This window comes from Ursus arctos, unplaced genomic scaffold, assembly GCF_023065955.2.
Source record: "Ursus arctos isolate Adak ecotype North America unplaced genomic scaffold, UrsArc2.0 scaffold_15, whole genome shotgun sequence".
Taxonomy (NCBI): Eukaryota; Metazoa; Chordata; class Mammalia; order Carnivora; family Ursidae; genus Ursus; species Ursus arctos.
In genome coordinates, this window is record NW_026622819.1 from 1,993,392 (window position 1) to 2,011,978 (window position 18,587).

The 18,587-nt window shown below is 52.8% G+C and overlaps 2 protein-coding genes across 5 annotated transcripts; one reads left to right on the forward strand and one right to left on the reverse strand.

Annotated features, from left to right (window-relative positions):
• Positions 1 to 847: 847 nt before the first annotated feature.
• Positions 848 to 6,216, reverse strand: IRX2 (iroquois homeobox 2). Its single transcript, XM_026506655.4, has 5 exons — positions 5,851 to 6,216; positions 4,124 to 4,529; positions 3,157 to 3,870; positions 2,278 to 2,353; positions 848 to 1,599 (listed from the first exon to the last, which is right to left on the reverse strand). Exons 1-4 carry the CDS (start codon positions 6,097 to 6,099, stop codon positions 2,301 to 2,303), a joined length of 1,422 nt encoding a protein of 473 aa, XP_026362440.1. The 5' UTR covers positions 6,100 to 6,216; the 3' UTR covers positions 848 to 1,599; positions 2,278 to 2,300.
• A 501-nt stretch (positions 6,217 to 6,717) lies between these two features.
• LOC130543733 (uncharacterized) lies at positions 6,718 to 10,744 on the forward strand. Of its 4 annotated transcripts, none has more exons than XR_008959286.1 (5): positions 6,718 to 7,201; positions 7,353 to 7,512; positions 7,888 to 8,093; positions 9,191 to 9,527; positions 9,697 to 10,744. XR_008959286.1 is itself a non-coding variant. In XM_057312393.1 (4 exons), the coding sequence occupies exons 2-4, from the start codon at positions 8,080 to 8,082 to the stop codon at positions 10,201 to 10,203; spliced, it is 858 nt and encodes a 285-aa protein (XP_057168376.1). In that variant the 5' UTR covers positions 6,718 to 7,512; positions 7,888 to 8,079; the 3' UTR covers positions 10,204 to 10,744. The 4 variants fall into 4 exon arrangements, 1 of the variants encoding a protein (XP_057168376.1); XR_008959288.1 differs by having other exon boundaries at positions 7,888 to 8,089; XR_008959287.1 differs by having other exon boundaries at positions 8,009 to 8,093.
• The last annotated feature ends 7,843 nt before the right edge of the window (positions 10,745 to 18,587 follow it).

Sequence of the window (18,587 nt, forward strand, 5' to 3'; positions counted from 1 at the left end):
CATCCGGGACGTCCCCCGCTGGGATCCAATAATGCGCTCATGCTGCAGCATTATTAATCATGGAATAAAACAGATGAACCTCTTGAAAAGTAAGTGTATGATTGATTAAAGGGCAATCTAAGAAGCTATTATTCTTGTTTTATAACCGTAAGTTATATTCACTCAATTTATCTTTGGAAAGGAAATAAATGATTGTTCATTTCTTCTCTGAAATCATATTATATGGATATCCATATAATTTTGCTGAAAATTAAAGTGACAGGTTTGCTGCTTTTATGATACTAATCAAGGGAATACGCTACTTGCCTACAAACTCTGGACTTGTCCTAGAATTAGACAGTGAGCAGCGCAATAACCAGGCTAGAGTCTAAGGTGGTTTGAACTTTTCTCTTCCCCCAGGGTAAGGGTAAGAGCCACCGAAAGGAAAATAAATCTCTCCTCCAGATTTTCACCTTGTGTTCAATGTGAGATATATGAAAAGAAGAGTCAAGGCCCTTACATTTGAATAATCTATGCCAATGTGGACAATTCAGGCTTTAAAATGAACAATTACTTCCACCAGTAATTTATGGTCCGTCAGAGGGGGGACTCCCTTACTATCCGTGCTGTCACGGTTCTCCAGCTCACCTTACCGAGAAGGTCCAATAAGCCAGCAGAGAGAAATACAAAATGGATCCTAACGTGTAAGGATGTCAGGTCATCTTATTTTGCCAAGGTTAAAAAATGGACACTAAGAAGTAATTTGCATATTCAGAGCACAAAATCTTAATTTTGCTCCAATACGTGTGCATATAAATAATCCAAAACTGGATGTTATTGCCGTACTGTGCATTTCTCTTCCATCTGCCTTTCTCCTTTTTTTTTCTGAGTGGGAGAAGGGAGAGATTATTTTACACATTTTCATTAAAAAGCCTGAGGTCAGATCGCCTGGGGGGAGGGGCTGCTATCAACTGGGGCTCCCTACCCAAATCACTCTCCTAGGAAAAATGAGCCCCAAACACCATATTGTCATAGACTAGTCTGTTTTTATTTACAATTTAAGATATAAATTAGTAAAGAATTCTTGTTAAACAACCAACAAAGATTGTATAACCAGCAATGTTCAAATAAAAACCAGGCAGAATTTATTTACAAAAAGTTTAGATTCCATTGCAATACAACTTGCATAAATTACTAGAAGCTTTATATCATTATAAAAATAAATATCAAATTTGTTTCCACTTCTTAAGTACTCAAGTTTTTCAATCACATTTTATTTCTACTGTGTACATCTTTTACAAATAAATTTTACAGTAAATCCTATCACAGCTATAGAATATATACCGTGGCAATGAAGTGATCAATTCAAGATATCCTGAGAAAAAAGATTGTTTTCAAAAGTCACACATACATTGGGGAAGCTATACTATGCCAACAAATTCACGGTATGTCCAACAAAAGTCTGTTCCGTTAGAGTCTGTGGCTCCTTGTCCTTTACAGTGGCACAAGATGTGGTCCGGGTTTAGAGACGTGTTTTTTTATATCTGTATATTTATGAACTTGGGGAGAGAGAATGGCCTGCTGCTGACTTTTTTTTTCCAAAGCAATTGTGACACCTACCTGTGGACCAAGGAAAAAACCAAATCATCCCAAATCCTTCAGTTCCACACCAACATCACACATTATAAAAATGAGTCGATCTGAAATGATTCCGCCTCTTTCCCAAATCTTCAAGATCTGTGATTAGTAATTTTGCCTACTTGTGAAGTAGGGATTTTTTGAGCTACTGCTGTGAGCCAGGCGAACTGCAGGGTCCTATCTACTCCATCTGGACACGGGGGCGGGCCTGCTAAAGGGCCAGAGCTTCTCCTGTCTCTTCAGCTTACTCTGCAAACATCACCTCTAGAGGGTCCTGACGCCTGGGCCTCGGCAGCACTAGCTCGTCAAAGCCAGCGTCTGTTACACGTCGAGTGTAGTAAAAAATGGTCCCAAACTGCATACAAATATCCGAATTTTAATAATATGTTTTTCAAAGAGAAAACGACAGCAGTGGTGCAATATGCACGCCCCGTTAAAGGAGCGAGTCTTCACAGCAGAACTTGGGCGGAAAAAGAGGGACTCTACTAAAACAGAACAGCTACTTTCCCACTTAAAGGAACAAAAAAAAAGACTGAAGAACATTGCAATGCCCCTCAGACTGCAGGACAAGAGCAGGAAATAGACGTTAAGCAAGTTGACAGTGCAATTGGTGCGGGGAGGCTCTCCCAGGGCGGGAGGCAACACCCGGCTCCCACTTACTTGCGTTGCCGCGCACGGGCCTCCTATAGGTAGGGCTGGACGCCCCCACCAACCACGGTGCAGCCCTCACTGGCATCTGTCAGGGGAGGGGGCAGTTAGTCAGAACCTGACCCCAGAGCCATCTGTCTCCCAGACAGCTGCGCACCCGCCAGCCCGCACACCCATGCACACTCGCTCCCTGAACGCACACAACAGTTTAGGGAAACTGTCTGTGCAGCCACTGTTGGAGAGAGATTTGGGGCATGTTTCCTGTTCTCATTTTCTTTTCTTGCCTCCTTGAGCTCCTTCTGCAGGTCTTAGCAACTCCAGCCTCAACTACGAGCCACGGGAGGAGAGGCAGAGAGAGCAGGGAAGCGGCAACGACTCTTGTCTTCTATTTGGCAGAACTAGGGCCTCTCAGAGTTACTAGAACATTTGTTTCCTTCCAGCCAAAAGCAGAAGCGAAGACTCAGCTCAGACTCTCCAAACTGAGAACACACTGAAGCCTCAGCTCAGTCAAACGGGAGACAAGCTGTAATTTGCATTTTGTGAAAATTTGTTTTTTGCGGAAACAAATCAATCATGATAATAATACTAATCATAATTATAATAGCAAGTTAAATAAAATGCAGTAATAATGGGCTAAGCCTTATTGCAAGGCAAGGGTCTCTCCGGCTTCTCCTCCCCTTTTTGGTGTTACCGCCCCCTTTGCTCTCCTAACTTCTGGTCAGAGGGGCGCACTCTGTCTTTTCCCTTATCTCCTTTCGGGCAACAAAGATTCCCCCTGCCAGGCCCAAGGGTCTCCCTGGTCCCTTACCCAGGCTTTCTCTGGAGTGCTGACTAAGCCGGGACCCCATAGTTCTCCCTCCCCGGAGGCCCCGCGGGCCGCACACAGCCTACCTTTCTTGGGCTCGTAGCTGCCGCCCGGGGGCCGGTAGTGGGGCTCCAGCGGGTGCGTGCCCGCCTTGCCCGCGTCGCTGGCCGCCTTGGGCGCGGAGTGCAGCGCCTCTCCGGGGGCCGCGGCCGCCGAGTTGTACCGCAGGAGCCCCTGGCCCTGCAGCGCCGCGTTCAAGTTCCCGTAGTTTGTGTAGTTGCCGTAGAAGGGCGATGTGTAGTAGAGGTGGCGGCCGAGCAGCGGCGAGGCGGGGTAGGGCGAGCCGCCCGGCGGCGCCCCGGAGGAGGCGGGCGCGGCGGCCACGGGCAACCCCGGCGGCGCGCAGCCCGGGCCCAGGCTTGGCTGCTTGAGGTCCGACGTGGCGATCTCGGCCAGAGACCACAGCTTGGGCTTGCTGGCGGGCTGCGGCGCGCCCGGCGACGTCCGGCTGCCCAGGGGCATCTTGCCGCCGCCGCCACCGCGGGGCGCGGCCTCGGGCGGGGGGCTCAGTAGCGGCGCCTCCACGCCAGTGAGCGGCGACGAGGTCACGGGCTTGGGCGGCACCAGGTCCCGCTCGCCTTCCTCTTCGTCCTCCTCGTCGTCCTCCAGGTCGTCGTACTTATCCTTGCACTCCGAGCCCGACTCGCACAGGGGGTCCCCGGCCCGACAAGGCAGCTTTTCCCCGTCCGACTCAGCTGAGCACGAGTGATCCGTGAGCGAGTCGACGTGCAGGCTGATCCCTGCAGGGGTGCGGCAGGGCTGTGGGACGCGGTGACAACCCGGCCCGGGCGCCCTCCGCCCCACGTGATCTCCCACCTCGACCCCAACCCAGCCACGTCCTAGGGGGTGCAGAGCCTCCCCAGGAGTGCCCGAGGACTCGACTAGCCCCACGCACACCTGGGTGGCGGCAGGCAGCACCTTCCCCGACCTGGCTCTGCGCCCGCCTGGGAAGAAAGCTCCCTGCGACTTCGCGCCAGCCGTGGCCCTGCTCACCTTCGTCCTCCGCAGATGTCTCCGTGCCCTCCTGCGCCTTGTCTGGACTCTCCCCCTTGCTCCTTGAAGCGTCGCCCTCGTCCTCGTCCTCATCCTCGCTTTTGTTTCTGGGGGCCCACGTCATCTTGTTCTCCTTCTTGAGGCGCCGGCGCGCGTTGGCGAACCAGGTGGAGACCTGCGTGAGGGTCATCTTGGTGATGATGGCCAGCATGATCTTCTCGCCCTTGGTGGGGTACGGGTTCTTGCGGTGCTCGTTGAGCCAGGCCTTGAGCGTGGCCGTGGCGTCCCGCGTGGCGTTCTTGCGGTATGCCGGGTCATTGAGCTGGTACGGGTAGGCCGCGCTGCCGTATGGGTGGTAGCTGATGGCGCCCGTCATCCCCGTCGTGTGGGCGTCGTAGGGCGCGCCCTGGAAACGACAAGAGCCTGGTGAGTGGGGTGTGCGGGGACCTGGCCCGCATCAGCCCAAAGGTGCTCCCTCCGCCCTCCCGATGCAGCCTTTCCCCGGGGGAGTTCCGCGCTGGAGCCTCATTTCCCGCAGCAAACGAGCAGAAAAAACGCAGCGCATAATGTAAGACAGGCTGCTGATAACGAAAACGCTGCAGTTCTAATCTCAATTTTTTTAAACTATTTCACTTTCCTAAAATGACATATCTTCCCCCAAATGTCCCTGAGCTGCGGGCACAGATGTACGCAAACATGCAAGCACACAGACCCACAGGTACTTTCTTGATATCTAAATTTCTCTGGCTGGCTCCCCCTACTCCCCCTTCCCCGCCCTTATATGGTTAAAAAACCACCCCAGAGCCCCCGCTCCGCCATTCACCGCTCTAAAGCTCGGCAAATCCAATTTGCAACTCAGAAGCCAGTCACCGTTTCGAATTCTTCAAATACGCGGTAATTAGCATTTTAATTCAGCCTTTAACGTTTAAATTCGAGACGTTTGCAGCCTTCGCCAAGGCCCCAGCTCCTCTGTCGCTGCCCCGGAATTCCACCGAGGGCGGGCAGTGGCGACAACCCCCCTCCCTCCCGTAACGGCCTCAATCGCCCGAGACGGGCGTCGCCACCACCCGGGCCGGGCCCAGATGCGGAACCGGAGGCGAGCGGGCAGACCCGGGGTCGGGGAAGCAGTGGCTGCTCTCTGTACGCAGGGGACTTCAGCGGCAATTAGGGTTGCCACACGCCCGCCGACATGGTTTTCGAAAGCACGGCCTGTGGGCAGGTTAAGGCCGAGATGGTGGCGCGCCTGGCAGGGCCCCAGAGCTTCTGCCCGATGCTTCGCTCCCTCCCTCAACCCGGTGACCCTCAAGCCCCGCAAGTGAACCCTGAGCGCCCGGCAGTCGCCCCGGAGGCTCCAGTGGCGCCGAGCCTCGCTCCCTGAGCCGAGAGAGGCGAGCCCCCCGGCCCGCTCCGCAACCTTCGCCAGGCTTTGGCGCGTGAACGGAGTACAACCCGGCACAGATTCCCGAGCCCATTGGTGTCGCACTTTTCAGGCTCTTAGGGAACATCACCCGGAGAGCCAAGGGGAAGCGGACCTCCAGGCTGAGGGACGTCGCCAGCTGGCCGCGTTGCTTCTCACTCCGGCCTCCCGTCCCGCCAGTGGAGCGGCGGCCCGCGTCCGAGACTCCGGAGCCACAGCCCACGGCACTTTCCCCGCGCCCTCGCGCCCCGATCGCGGTCCCGCCGCCCGGGTGTCCCGCGTCCCCTCCCACCCGCCTGCGCGCGGTTACCATGTAGGACGGGAAGCCGGCGGCGGCGGCAGCAGCGTCGGCCGAGTACTGCAGCGGGCTGCCGAAGCCGGTGGCCGCCTGTGCCGTGAAGGCCGCGGAGCCCGGGTAAGGGCTGAAAGCCGAGCCCGACGCAGAGCGAGCCAGCTCCTCGCTGCGCGGCGCCGCCAGCGCCGACGCGCCGTACGCCGGGCACGAGTAGAGCGCCAGCGAGCCGGGCGCCTGGTACAGGTAGCCCTGCGGGTAGGACATGGTGGGCGCGGGGCACCGGGCCCGCGTCACGCCGAGCAGCGGGCAAGGCGCGCGGCGCCCTCCATCCACGCCCGGCCTGGGCGCGGCGCGGCGGCGGGCGCGGGGGCCCCGGGCCGAGGCAGGCCGGCCCGCGCACTAGCCCGGGAGGCCCGCGGGCCGGGGAAGCGGCGGGGCGTCTGCGGCGGCAGCTGCGGCGGCGGCGGCAGCGGCAGCGCGGAGCCGGTGGGCGCAGCCGCGCGCCAGGCCGGCGGTCGGGGTTTGGGGGAGTCTGGAGTCGGGAGTGAGGAGTTGAGGAAGGAGCGCTCGAGTTTCCGAGGGACATTGGAACGCGAAGCTGTCCGTCACACGCTCATCTGCATATTCGGGCGCCCGCCCCCTCCCCTGCTCCGCCTGCTCCGCCTGCTCCCGCTGCCAGGCCGCGGCCGGGGGAGGGGCGGGGAGGGGAGGGCGGAGAAGGAGGCGGGAGGGCGGGGGAGAAGGAGGGAGGGACGCGCAGGCTTTTGTGGCGCAGCCGCCTCCCGCGCAGCCCCAGCGCCGCGGCCCGCGGCCCCGAAGCCTGGCCGGGCAGAACAGCTCGCCCGGGCGCGCCCCCCTCCCACTCGCACGTACTCCCAGCGCCCCCCACCCCCGCGCCCGCCACCCGGCAACCCCATCTCTCCCGGGCCAGCTCCCCCTAACCGCCCCAGTCACCTTTCTCATCGCCCCCCTCCACCCCTGAAGCCACTGCTCCACCCCCCGGTCTGCCCGCAGGGACTAGGCAGAGGCCGCCCGCAGTCGGGCCGGTCTGGTCCCCTTGGGAACGAACGGTCCACGTCCCCTCTGCGCCACGAAGAGGCCGGCCCAGGTGACTGCGCGCGTGACCCCAGGCTGGGGGCCGGGAGCCGGGGCGAAGGGAGGGCGTAATGGGAGCGCCCGCGGCCCAGGTCCTCCTGGGGGTGGCGTGCGCGGCTCTCCCTTCCTCCTTCCTCCGTCGACTCTGCCTCACGGCGTGTGAGGCTCCGCGCGTGGCCTCGAGTCTGGTCGCCTGCCCCGCGCCACCCAGCGCATCCCTGCGGGACCCGGATCCGGGTCCTTCATTGCGAACTGCCAGGAGGGCCCAGAGGTGAGCTTTGTGCCCCGAAGTCCATAGTGGAGACCTGGGTCTCTGAGTGGTAGGACTTTGCGCTGTCGCGAATGTTCTGACACACGCCGCCAGTGTTTCTCCCGTGAAGATGCCACCCCCGAAAGGTTTTATTTGATTTTATTTTAATAAGTTGACGCCTCTTTCGGACAAGTGTCGTAAAGCATTTGAGAGAATGCTTGTCACCGGACAGCCCGCCTCTGGCACGACGTGAAGCCTTGCGGTCACTTGGGAAGGAAGGAGAAAGAGACAGGCTGCTGGTACGAACGCCGTCAGCAGCACGGGTAGCTCAGGTAACTTGCGGCTCGGGAGGTGCCCTCGGGTCCAGAGGCAAGATGCTTAGTGATGAGACCTGGGACCCCAGCCCCAGAATACCTTCTACTCTTCAGCCCTTCTCCATCCCTCTCCCACCTGGGCGGGCCAGAGGATGTGGGCGCCGGTGACAGGGTGGTCGCCGATGGGGGGCGCTCAGGAGGTCCACGGGATGTCTGTGTGTGCAGTCCTGGGCCGGGGTTGCCCACCCAACAGGTGCCTCTTCTTCGGAGGCCCTCTCGGGTGGGTTACCTGTAAGGTGACATTGCTGCAGGGGGAGCTCCGGCCTGCATCACTCTCTCCCCCATGCCTCCCAGCACCCTAACCCTCCAGCCCTGTTATGGACTTCTGTTTAGGTCCCGAGGGCAATCGCCAGGCCAGGCGAGGCTGCAGCCTGCGGATCCAGAGGCTCCAGCCCAGGCCTGTTCACAAGGAGAACCTTCGAGACACAGTGAAGCTGCCTGTGTCTTTCTCTAGGTCCGAGGGAACCGGTTGCAAACCAAGGTGTTGGGCTTGGGAAGAACCCATCCGCCTGGGACTGCAGGCATATGACCCCTAGTAGGTACATGTGGCCACCAGTCCCCCCCCCCAGTCTTCCCACCCCTGCCTCCCCATTGTTCTCCCCTTCCTAAAAACCAGTCCCTGCACCCTCAACACTTGAATCTCCACATCACCCCCAAAGACACCACTTCCCCCACCCTGGGCCACTTGGAAGACCCAGCCCAGCCATTTCAACAACGCTGCCACCCCAGGCAGGCTGTCCTAATTCAGTGCAGGGCAGACACTTTACACCGATTATTGTAGCGTCCAAAAGGAAAGAGAAGCGGGGGTCGCTCCAGCAGTCCCCTGCAGCATACCATTGACAGGATCTATGATACTTTTGGTCTTCCCAGGAGAGGACTGGGCCAGGATGAGGCCATAAATGCGAGTCACACACGTTGAATGACAAACATAAACAGCAGCAGATCAGATTGCAGGCTTTTGGGTTCGCTTCCAATTAGATAGTTTAAGTGAAAAAAAAAATCAGGTCTAATTTTTATCTCCAAGGATGATTGGCCTGCAGTATTTCCATTTCTAAAGGCCAGTTCCTGCTGTGTTTCATTAGCATTTGGGGCTCGCCCCCTCACCCTCCCTCTCTCTCCCTCCACCCCCCTTGGGCCTGATCTCTGCCAGGGGCAGAAAAGAAAACATTGAATTATTACAAAAACATCCCCAGTTTGGAGCAGGAGCGTATGCTCCGGATACACTCGATTTTGACATCAATTAAGCATATAAGCAGACAATTGCACGTGGCTTGGAGGGGCCCGAGTCGCCCTGGGTGCATCTCCACAAACGCAGTCTCCTCTTCCCCCTCTTTAGCTCCTGCTGCTGATTCGAAAGACAGCCTCTTCCTCGAGTGTGTTTTCCCCCAGCAATTACACTCCTCCACTGAAATCTAAATTTTCCATACTGCTGCCTGCTACTAATAAAAACCGTCTACCTTGCACTATTAAACAGTCGAATCGCACTACATGCCGTTTTTATTGGTAGTGACTGTAGCAAATTAAAATGCCTACGCAGAGACATTAAAACTTACGCTCTGCATTGTTATTGGAATATATAAACTCCGTTTCACTTTAAAGCTCCCTGATTTTTTAAAATCACTTTTCCTTTTCTTAGATTAAAGTTGGCTTGGTCTTCTAAAATAAATCAATGGGAAGAACGGGCTGCGAGTGTGGAGGTTCGACGCGGTGGCTCCGCACGCGGCCGCCTGCGAGGGTGGCCTGGCTTCGCTCGAACTCCGTCTCCGGTGACCGCGGAGAGCGCAGGCCGCGCGGGGAGCGAGCCGCTGCGGCGCGGACTCCAAGGCCGCCTCTCGCTCGGTGACAGCAGGGACGGGGCCGCTCAGCTCACGCGCGAGGGGCGTCCAGGCCAGCGGAGGCGCCCAGGCTGGGCAGGCGCTTGGCCGCTCTTGTTTTCGGTTGCCGTCCGAGCTGGAACGGCGGAGAGCGAGCGGGTAGGCGCGCAGGAAAACTGGAGAACTGCTTGGGAATCGCGATCACTTTGTAACAATTTCAGGGGCAACGCGCAGTTTCAGGCTTGCGGGGGATCCTCCCCCTCCTCCCCTGTGTGCGTTTGTAAAAATAAGTTAACACTGTCACATTTTTTGTTTCTTGTCCTCACAGTGGCCGATGCATTCAGAACGAGTCGGCGAGGACATGCACATTTCAACGAGCCGGGGATTCCTGCGAGGCCGAGCCGGGAGAAATGCCTGGAACGCGGGCTTGGGCCCGAGGGTCTCTCTCCGGGAAGCGGCTGGCTGCGCAGGCCGAAGCGCCTCGCAGACACTGCCCGTCCCGGGCTCTCGGGCGCGGGAGAGGCCAGGGAGCGACGCGGGCCCAAAAGTCGTACGTGCGGGCGGCGAGGGGGCGCTGTGGCCCGCGGCTGCGGCCTCGTCCCTGCAGCGGTGGCCCCGGTGCCGTCCCCGACCACCGATCGGCGGTGGGCGCCCTAGCCCCGCCCGACCTCTCTCTTCCCGCGTCGGTTTAATTTGGGGAAGAAGGAAAATTATGCAGGGGCACTCTAATAAAACCAAAGCCACGCAGGGACTTATTCTGTCTTATTACTCTGGCAATCGGCCGGGTTTTTCTAAGAGTTTGGTGGGAAAAGAGGCACCATTTTGGAATGCTTAATTTTTTATGGGGGGGGGGTCCATTAAGGTTAAATATACACATTTTACATGGATTCCCCTTAATGCAGTCAGTTTTACAATGTAAGTAGTTTCGGTGTATCAGAGCACCTTCCCATTGGATTCCTAATCAAGGACCCCTCTTGTCCCAGCACTTGCTGGGATCCTGGAGGGAGTGCAACAAGAAGGAGTAAAGGATCAAGAAGTTCGGTTCTGCACTATCCTTTGTTTCTCTCTCTCCCTGTTTGCAAATCTAAATACGCCGCCATATATTGTACTAAGTGCCAGTCAAAATGAAACGTAAATATCCCTCCAGCGCGGTTGACAACCCTCTCCCTATGCTTGGACTACGTCTGGATTTCAGATGCAACGGTATTCTGAGGTTCTCCAACAAGTTTCTGATGCTGAGACAGATCCCTGGAAAGCAAGTGCGCAGCAGAATCCCCAGCAGGCGGACAGGTCCCCACCGTCCCTGGCCTGGAGCTGCCTGGAGCCTCGCGGAGACCCGAGGTGGAAGTCTCTAGAGGCCAGTGGGCAGCCCCCTGGGGTCGGGATCCCAGGACTGAGGGCACTCTTCTCTGACTTTCTAAGAACCGCGCTTTTGGTTACCTGGCTCTTCCCCCACGTAACTGACTCTGAGCTCTTAGTGACTGTGAGGTCTCTTCATTGCTGCCTCCTCCCTCCTGGTTTCCTTTAGTGGGCAGCAAAGTGTCCGTCCTCTCCATGGCGCCCCGCCTCCGACGTGCTTCCCGAGTGTCTCTTCCCATTTCTCCGCATCTTGCAGACCCGGTGTCTGCCCCCCACCCCCCACCCCTACTCTCCCCACTCCTCTCCAGCTCCTCCTCGCCCGGGTGCGCAGCCCCCCGGGCCTGGGAGGGGCTGGCTCGAGAGCGCAGCGCGGAGAGAGGGAGAAGAGGGGAGGCGACGCGCAATAATGCAGGGGCCTGAGTTCCATTCGGGGAGACCCGTTTCGGGAGCAGCCTTGGTTGGCCAGCGACTTTGGAAGAAGAAAGGTTGGAAAGGCCGCCTTTGCGTCTTTCCCCCCCGCGCTCGCAGGAAGGCCCGGACCCCCGCACCCAGGCGCGGACACACGCACGCGCACACTCGCGCTTCCCGAGAGGGCCGCGCCGCCCCGCGCCGGCTTTTCTGCGCAAGTGGAAACACATGAGCAGTTGTTGGGTTTGGGTTTTGTTTTGTTGTGGTTTTGGTTTTAGATCTTTTTTTGTTTGTTTCTGCAAGACAGTGTTTGGAAGAACTTAGCTCACCCTCGTCCTCGCCCCTGCGGCAGCTACTCCCTGGCTTTGTCGTCGCCGCTTTAACACCAGAGCGCACCTCGGTGGCGTCCTCGGCGGCGCGTGCGGCCCGGGAGCGCGCCCGGGACAGTGCAGAGCGGGCAGGAGTCACCTCCGACCCGGCGGGAGCAGGTAGGACTCCTCGATCCCAAGAATACATTGGCAAAGGAAGATTTTCTGCACTCTTCTGACAATGACTTTCAGCCAACAAGAGAAGCTCTAGAGAGCGTTTGTCTAGGGCTATGTTGCAGATCTTTTGGCTAATCTTACTTTGGTGTGTGTACCCCCAAACAGCTTGACTAGGCTGCTAATTCGGGGGGCACATGGCATGCGCATAGGCGTGCCTGTCCCCCACCAAACTCTCCCTCAGGCCGTGACACAACTGGCATTGCTTAGGTAGGGAAGGGAGGAGGGTTTTGTTTTGTCTTGTTTTCCCTTTTTAAAAACCGGAGAGAATGCGGAAACACCAATTCGACAAATCACATTAAAAGTAAAAACAAAAACAGCTTCAGCTGGACAGCATGTAAATGGCTGACACCCACCAGCGAGAAGGAATGGGAAACACCTGTAAATAGGACAAACGCTGCTCTACAGTCAGGAAGAATTCTGACAGTCAGTGGGTGAAGACAAGCCATTTGGTGGGAAAACGGGCCAGAGATATGAACAGACTCTGCCCAGAGAAGATTGGAAAAAGCGTAAAGATGCCCCAGTTGCCTAGAGATGGGGGAGTCAGCGGAGCAGATGCCACGTTCCAGCCACTGGACGACACCACACTAGGCCCAGGGGTGTAGACGCAGGGAGCCCTCCCTCACTGCCCTGCTAGTTTAAATTGCTACAAAGAAACTAGGGAGATGTTTGGCAGCATCTGGGAGAACAGAAGATGCCCACTTCCCTCTCACTTGCAACCCCTGGCTTCCTTGCCCACCACACAGAGCAAGTCTGGGAGGCATGGCAGGCAGGCCAAGCACAGCCCTGCAGCATTGTTTGCAAAGGGCAAGATTGGAACCCCCCAAACTGCGATCAGTACAGGCCTGGGTAAAGAATTTGTGGCATATTTCAGGGAATAGAATGGTCCCCAGGGGTGAATGTGAATGAAGGTAGTTCTCCTTGTATCAACAGGAATAAATCCTGAAAGTATAAAGCTGAGCGAGGAAAAATAATAATTAAAAAGAAAAAGGATACAGACCAGATGATGCAGAAGGTGGGCGTTGACCACCAACGGTATTCAGTGCTGTCCTCAGCGGGGGGGGGGGGGGGGGGGGGGGGGGGGGGGGGGGGGCAAAACAGCTGTGCCGGAAGGAGGTCTCCATGCTACTGCAGGGCACTCAGAAGACCTTTGAAGAGGGGCAGCGGGACTGGGAGGTGGGCCCTGGCACTCTTAGTGATGTTTTATTTCTGAAAAATATATCAGTCGTAAATGTCACAAATGTCACAAAATATTAATGACTATTAACTTGGAATGATGGTTACATGCAATTATATTACTCTGTACATTGTTATTGTGTGAAAATATTTTGTTTTGAAAATTAAAACAAAAATAATAATTAGCATTTTAAAAAATGTTATAGCACAGAAGTATAATTTGCTAATTTAGCCTTTTATTTTAAAAAATTCTTAAAAATTTACATCCTTCATGTCTTTTTTCCTCTCTCCATTTCCCTACCCTTCAGAAAGAATTAAAAAGCCAAAAAACAATGTGTTGGGTTTGCAGTTTAGACCTTTAAATGGATTGTCATTTGGGTGTATGTCTTTGTGCAGTTATCCAGAGCATGGCAGGGGGACAGGCTTCTTGGGCAACAAGCTCCCCAGAAGCCCTGTGTGCTCCATCTGGGATCTGCAGAACCACTGCCTCACTCTGGGGGAGGCTCGGCCTGGCCCCGGCTCTGCTCAAGGCCATGGGCTCCAAGGTCTCTCCTGAGCCTGGCTGCCCCCTGGCCACCTGCGTGCCTTTATAGGGAGACGCATGCCTTTACGCTGCGTGGAATTCTGCATCTTCTCTTGATGTCACAGTGGACATATTTTAGAAATTCAAATCAAGATTAGAGAGAGGGGCTGGGGGACAGCAAGTTGGGGAAGGCAGAATGCAGCCTAGCAAGGAAAAGAGAAGAGAGTCAGTGCCCAGCGAGAAGGTGCCTGCCCTGGCAGGCTGTGGCTCGTCCCATACCTCCTCACTCCTGAAGGAGAGCTCCTACCTTTCTGCCCTAAGCTCTTTCTAGAAAGGACTCCCTCTCACCACTGCAGCCAGAAGGATATGGATCGTCAAATACAAGTCTGCTTAAAGCCCTTGCTCAGTGGGAGAGGCTGTGAGGCCAAGTCCTTTGGCCTGGCCTGGTGAGTGATTACAGTGGTCTGCATACGTCATTCTCTTCCTCAACCTGTTCTGAGCCGGGCCAGGAGGAGGGCATTATTTCCTGGGAACCACCAGGCTTCCAAAAGCTTCCCTGTGCCAACATGGCTGAAAGCCCTTTGGAACTTGCTTCTGCCCGCAGCTGTAGGCCGGCGGCCCCCTTGCTCGCTGCTGCAAGTGCCCCGGCCCCCTCACCTTTCTGCTGCAGTCACACTCCCTCCTGTGTCCGGCCTCCACACATTGCTTCACCCCCTCAGGCTCCCCATGGTTCTCATTTACCCCTTCTCCTTGGGAGCTGCTGGCGCTTGGTATGTTGGCTCTCTGACCTCGTCCCCCTGCCCCCACTCCAAGCCTGGGAAAGTCATGAGCAGGAAACAAGTATTGATGGGATGGATGGATAAATGGCTCACTCCTGGTTATTCATTTTTACTTCTAAAAGGCACAGCAAGGAGTTGAGGGAGATAAACAGAAAACTGACCCGGACACTTGCTTACACGTCACCACTGCTCCCCCGTGGAGACGCCACTGGCCTGGAGCATGGTGGCATGCGAGCACCGGGGCGCATCAGATGACTCCTCGAGGCCCCGGCTCTCTGATAGAGCACATGATTGATCTGGGATGTTAAACTTGAGGACCTAATGGATACTCACATTTATTTATTTGTTTGTTTGTTTGTTTATTTATTTATTTATTTATTTATTTATCTGTTTATTTATATGTTGTGTTAGTCACCATACAGTACATCCTTAATTTTTGATGTAGTGTTCCATGATTCATCGTTTGCGTATAGCACCCAGTGCTCCACGCAATACGTGCCCTCCTTTAATACCCTTTCCTGGCTAGCTAACCCATCCCTCCACCCCCCTCCCCTCTAAAACCCTAAGTTTGTTTCCCGGAGTCCAGAGTCTCTCATGGTTCATATCCCTCTCTGATACTCACATTTAAAGTAGCATGGAGTTTTACAAAATTTACAAAAATTCCTGAGTTAGCAATCAGCCCCAAACCTTGCATTCCTTGAGGAAAGTGGACATGCATTTTTAGTTTTGCATCCCAAATGACCTGTGCAGTCCCCAGCACATAGCAGGTGCTCACAATGATTAATTGGGCGACTGAATGAAAGCGCATTGACATTTGGGAAAAGGAAGCTTGAACATAAGCAAACTGAACTTTGGCGATATTTTTACATAAAATATTCAGAGTGGGTAAGAGTTCTAGTATTTAAACAATTAATTTGATCCCAGCAAGATTTTTGTGGCTACAGGCAAACGAATTCCAAAATGTATTTTTAAAGGCACGGTCATTAGTATAGCTAACATTTTGACAAAGAATAAAGTGGGAGGAATCAGTGTACCTTATTTCAAGACGCTGCACGGCTACAGGAGTCGAGAGTATGTGCCACTGGTAGAGGAATAGACAGGTAGGTCATTGGAGCAGCATCAAGAGCCCAGAGACATATCTGCACTAATATGTCTGACCTATTTGATGAAGATGCAAAATAATTCAATGGAGGAAAGTTACGTCTTTCTGACAAATGGTGTGGAAATAACTGCATATCCCTAGCAGAACACCAACAGAAAACATGTCAACCCAACTCTCACACCTCATACAATAATTAACTAAAAATGGATCGCTGACTTAAATGTAATCATAAGACTTTCAGAAAAAATATAGAAGAAAATCTTTAAGATCTAGGGCTAGGCAGTGAACTCTAGACCAGACACCAAAAGCACATCCATAAAAGGAAAATTTGATTAACCGAATTTCATCCAAATCTAAACTTTTTGTTCTGTGAAAGATACATTTATTTATTTATTTATTTATTTATTTACTTACTTATTTTTTAAGAGATACTTTTGAAAGAATACAAAGATGGGATGCAGACTGAGGAAAATATTTGCAAACCATATATCCAACAAAGGACTAGTATCTAGAATATATAAAGAATACTCAAAAAAAAAAAAAGGAAGAAAACAATGACAGAAGACAATCAATTAGAATTTGGACAAAAGACACAAAAAGACATTTCACCAAGGAGGATATACAAAGGACAAATAAGGGTGTGGGAAGCCCTTAGTCACCATCAGCCATCAAGGAAATGCAAACTAAACCACAGGGGGAACACATGCACCCACCATAATGGCTAAAATAAACAAGAGTGACAATGTCGACTGCTGGTGACCATGTGGAGAAATTGGATCATTCACACATTGCTGGTGGGAGTAGAAAATGGCACATTCGCTCTGCAAGACAGTTTGGCAGCTTCTTGTAAAACTCCACTTGAAACGACCACGAGGTCTAGCGATGGCATTCTTGGGCGTTGGTCCCGGAGAAATAGAAACGTATGTTCACACAAAGCTCCACACGTGGGTGCTCACAGCAGCTTCATTTGTAATGGACACTGAAGCACGCAGATGTCCTTCCGTGGCCCCGTGGTCGAGGTAGCACTCAGCCGTGCACCAAGTGCGCGTTGGTCCACAGGGCGGCCTGGGTGGATCTCCAGGGAACTACGCAGAGCGACCAAAGCCAATCCCAAAGGCTATTTCCTGCACGATACATAGAATTTAAATAAAAAAAATGTATCGAGCATTTTTGAATTAGAAGGTCTTGGAAGTGGGGATCAGTTTGGTGGCTGCCAGCACTTGGGGACAAGGGTGGGGGCAGTGAGGGAGGCGGGCGTGTTTATAAACGTGAAAGGGAGGACCCTTGGAGAATGGCAGTGTTCAGACTGTGTGCATTTCAGAGACCTTACAGGACACCTAGAGTCTGACAGCTAAAGAAGTTGTGAGGCCGATAGCATGCGCAGTCCCTTCTGAGCACAGGGAGGCCAGGCCGTAAGACCGCACCCTTCTGAGGATGCGGAGCCAGGCGCTGCGTCGCTGTCCCGGCTGCCAGGAGCTGCAGAAGTGCCCGGCGCCCACAGTGATGACGGTAACTCTAAGAGGGGACATTTCTGCATTGTTCTTTTACTTCAAGGCAAGCCTAGCGGGGAAGATTTGTAACATTACCAGTGGGTAAAAATGGGTTCTATGAACAACTACAAAATTTGGCAGGATTTTTGTGTGTGTGTGTGTTTTTAAATGCTATTATTGTGTGCAGAAAGAATTGTAAGGATAGAAACAGAATTCCAAGTAGTTACTTATGAGGAGTAAAATCTGCAGCATGAATAGGGAAAAATTTACGTTTTGTCACTTATGTATTTTTTTTTTACCTCTTCAAATATATTTGGTAATTTTAAAGTTATGTATGAAATTGATGAATCGGGTATGTACTATCATGGAACAAGAAGACAAGCAAGGCTTTCTATCTGTTATCTTGTGAAATCTCTGACCTCTCCAGAGTTTTATGTGACTCTCTGAGAAACATTTTTTTTTTAAATATTTATTTATTTATTTATTCGACAGAGAGAGAGACAGCCAGCGAGAGAGGGAACACAAGCAGGGGGAGTGGGAGAGGAAGAAGCAGGCTCATAGAGGAAGAGCCTGATGTGGGGCTCGATCCCAGACCGCCGGGATCACGCCCTGAGCCGAAGGCAGACGCTTAACCGCTGTGCCACCCACGTGCCCCTCTGAGAAACATGTTTATGGTCAACTTTTATATAGAGAATTTGAAGTACGGTAGATAATCAATTATATCTCAGATAAACACACACGTATTTCTAATTTATTTAGCATCAAAATATTTATAGTTAAATCTCTCCCCATATATTGAAAGTCTTGTTTCCTTCAGCATTGTATATTTATTTTTTTGATTTATCTTAAAATATACATAAAAGTTTCAAAGCTATATCAACATTACTAATCACAATAAATTCATGAGTACATTTTTTTTTCTTTGCAAATCTTTTTGTATCTGGAAGATATCACATTCAGGATTCACAAAGCACTGTGTTCAAAGTTACTTGAAAATATTATATTATCCTGTCAGTTTTATACACAGATTTCTATATTTCTATGTTAATTTTAGAGCTTTTTCCGTTTTGTACTGGATTCCACTTTTTGCGAAGTAATGTTCATGGTTTAAAAGTCACGAACAGTGTCCTCAGCAAAGTCTTGATTCTTTCCTTTCCCTCCGTTTGTCCATCCTCGTTAGCTTCTCACGGTCCTTCCGTGATTGTTTCTGCTAACGTAAGTGAAGATATGCGTGCATTCATGAGAAGAAGTAAATCCTTTGCCTTTCTTTCTTAGACACAAATACCCTTCTCTACTGCTATTTTTCTGAACAGTAAATCAAGGAAATCATTACAAATAATTTTATAGAGATTTTCCTCATTTTTTCTAAAGTATCTTCACAGCATTCACCTTGGGAACGCATTGTGGCTGTTTGACCAGATGTCTAGGAAAGACATTTGTGCTGTTAGAAGCTTTGGCTTTGAGAAACAGTGCTGCAGCGTGCAGCCTCCCACAAAGGCAGTCCCGTATTCGTGACGGCACAGAATCAGGATTCTAAGAAGTGGTGACCGGGTCACAGGGTGAATGAGGAGTTTTTCCAGGGATGGAAAATGTCCCATTTACGTCTCTCAACAATGTGAAGACTGCTGGCTGCTTCACGCTCCTGCCAACACTTGGCATGGTCACTGATTTCCACTTAGCCACTCTGGTGGCTGTGAAGCGGGCTCTGACTGTGTTCTCTTAGACACTGTCCTTGTCCATTTGACGTCTGTTCATCACAGTGCCAAGATGTCTCCTGAGCAGAGAAACAAGAGTCCTCCAGTTTATCGGGGAATCGAGTTCCACAACACATCAAACAGTA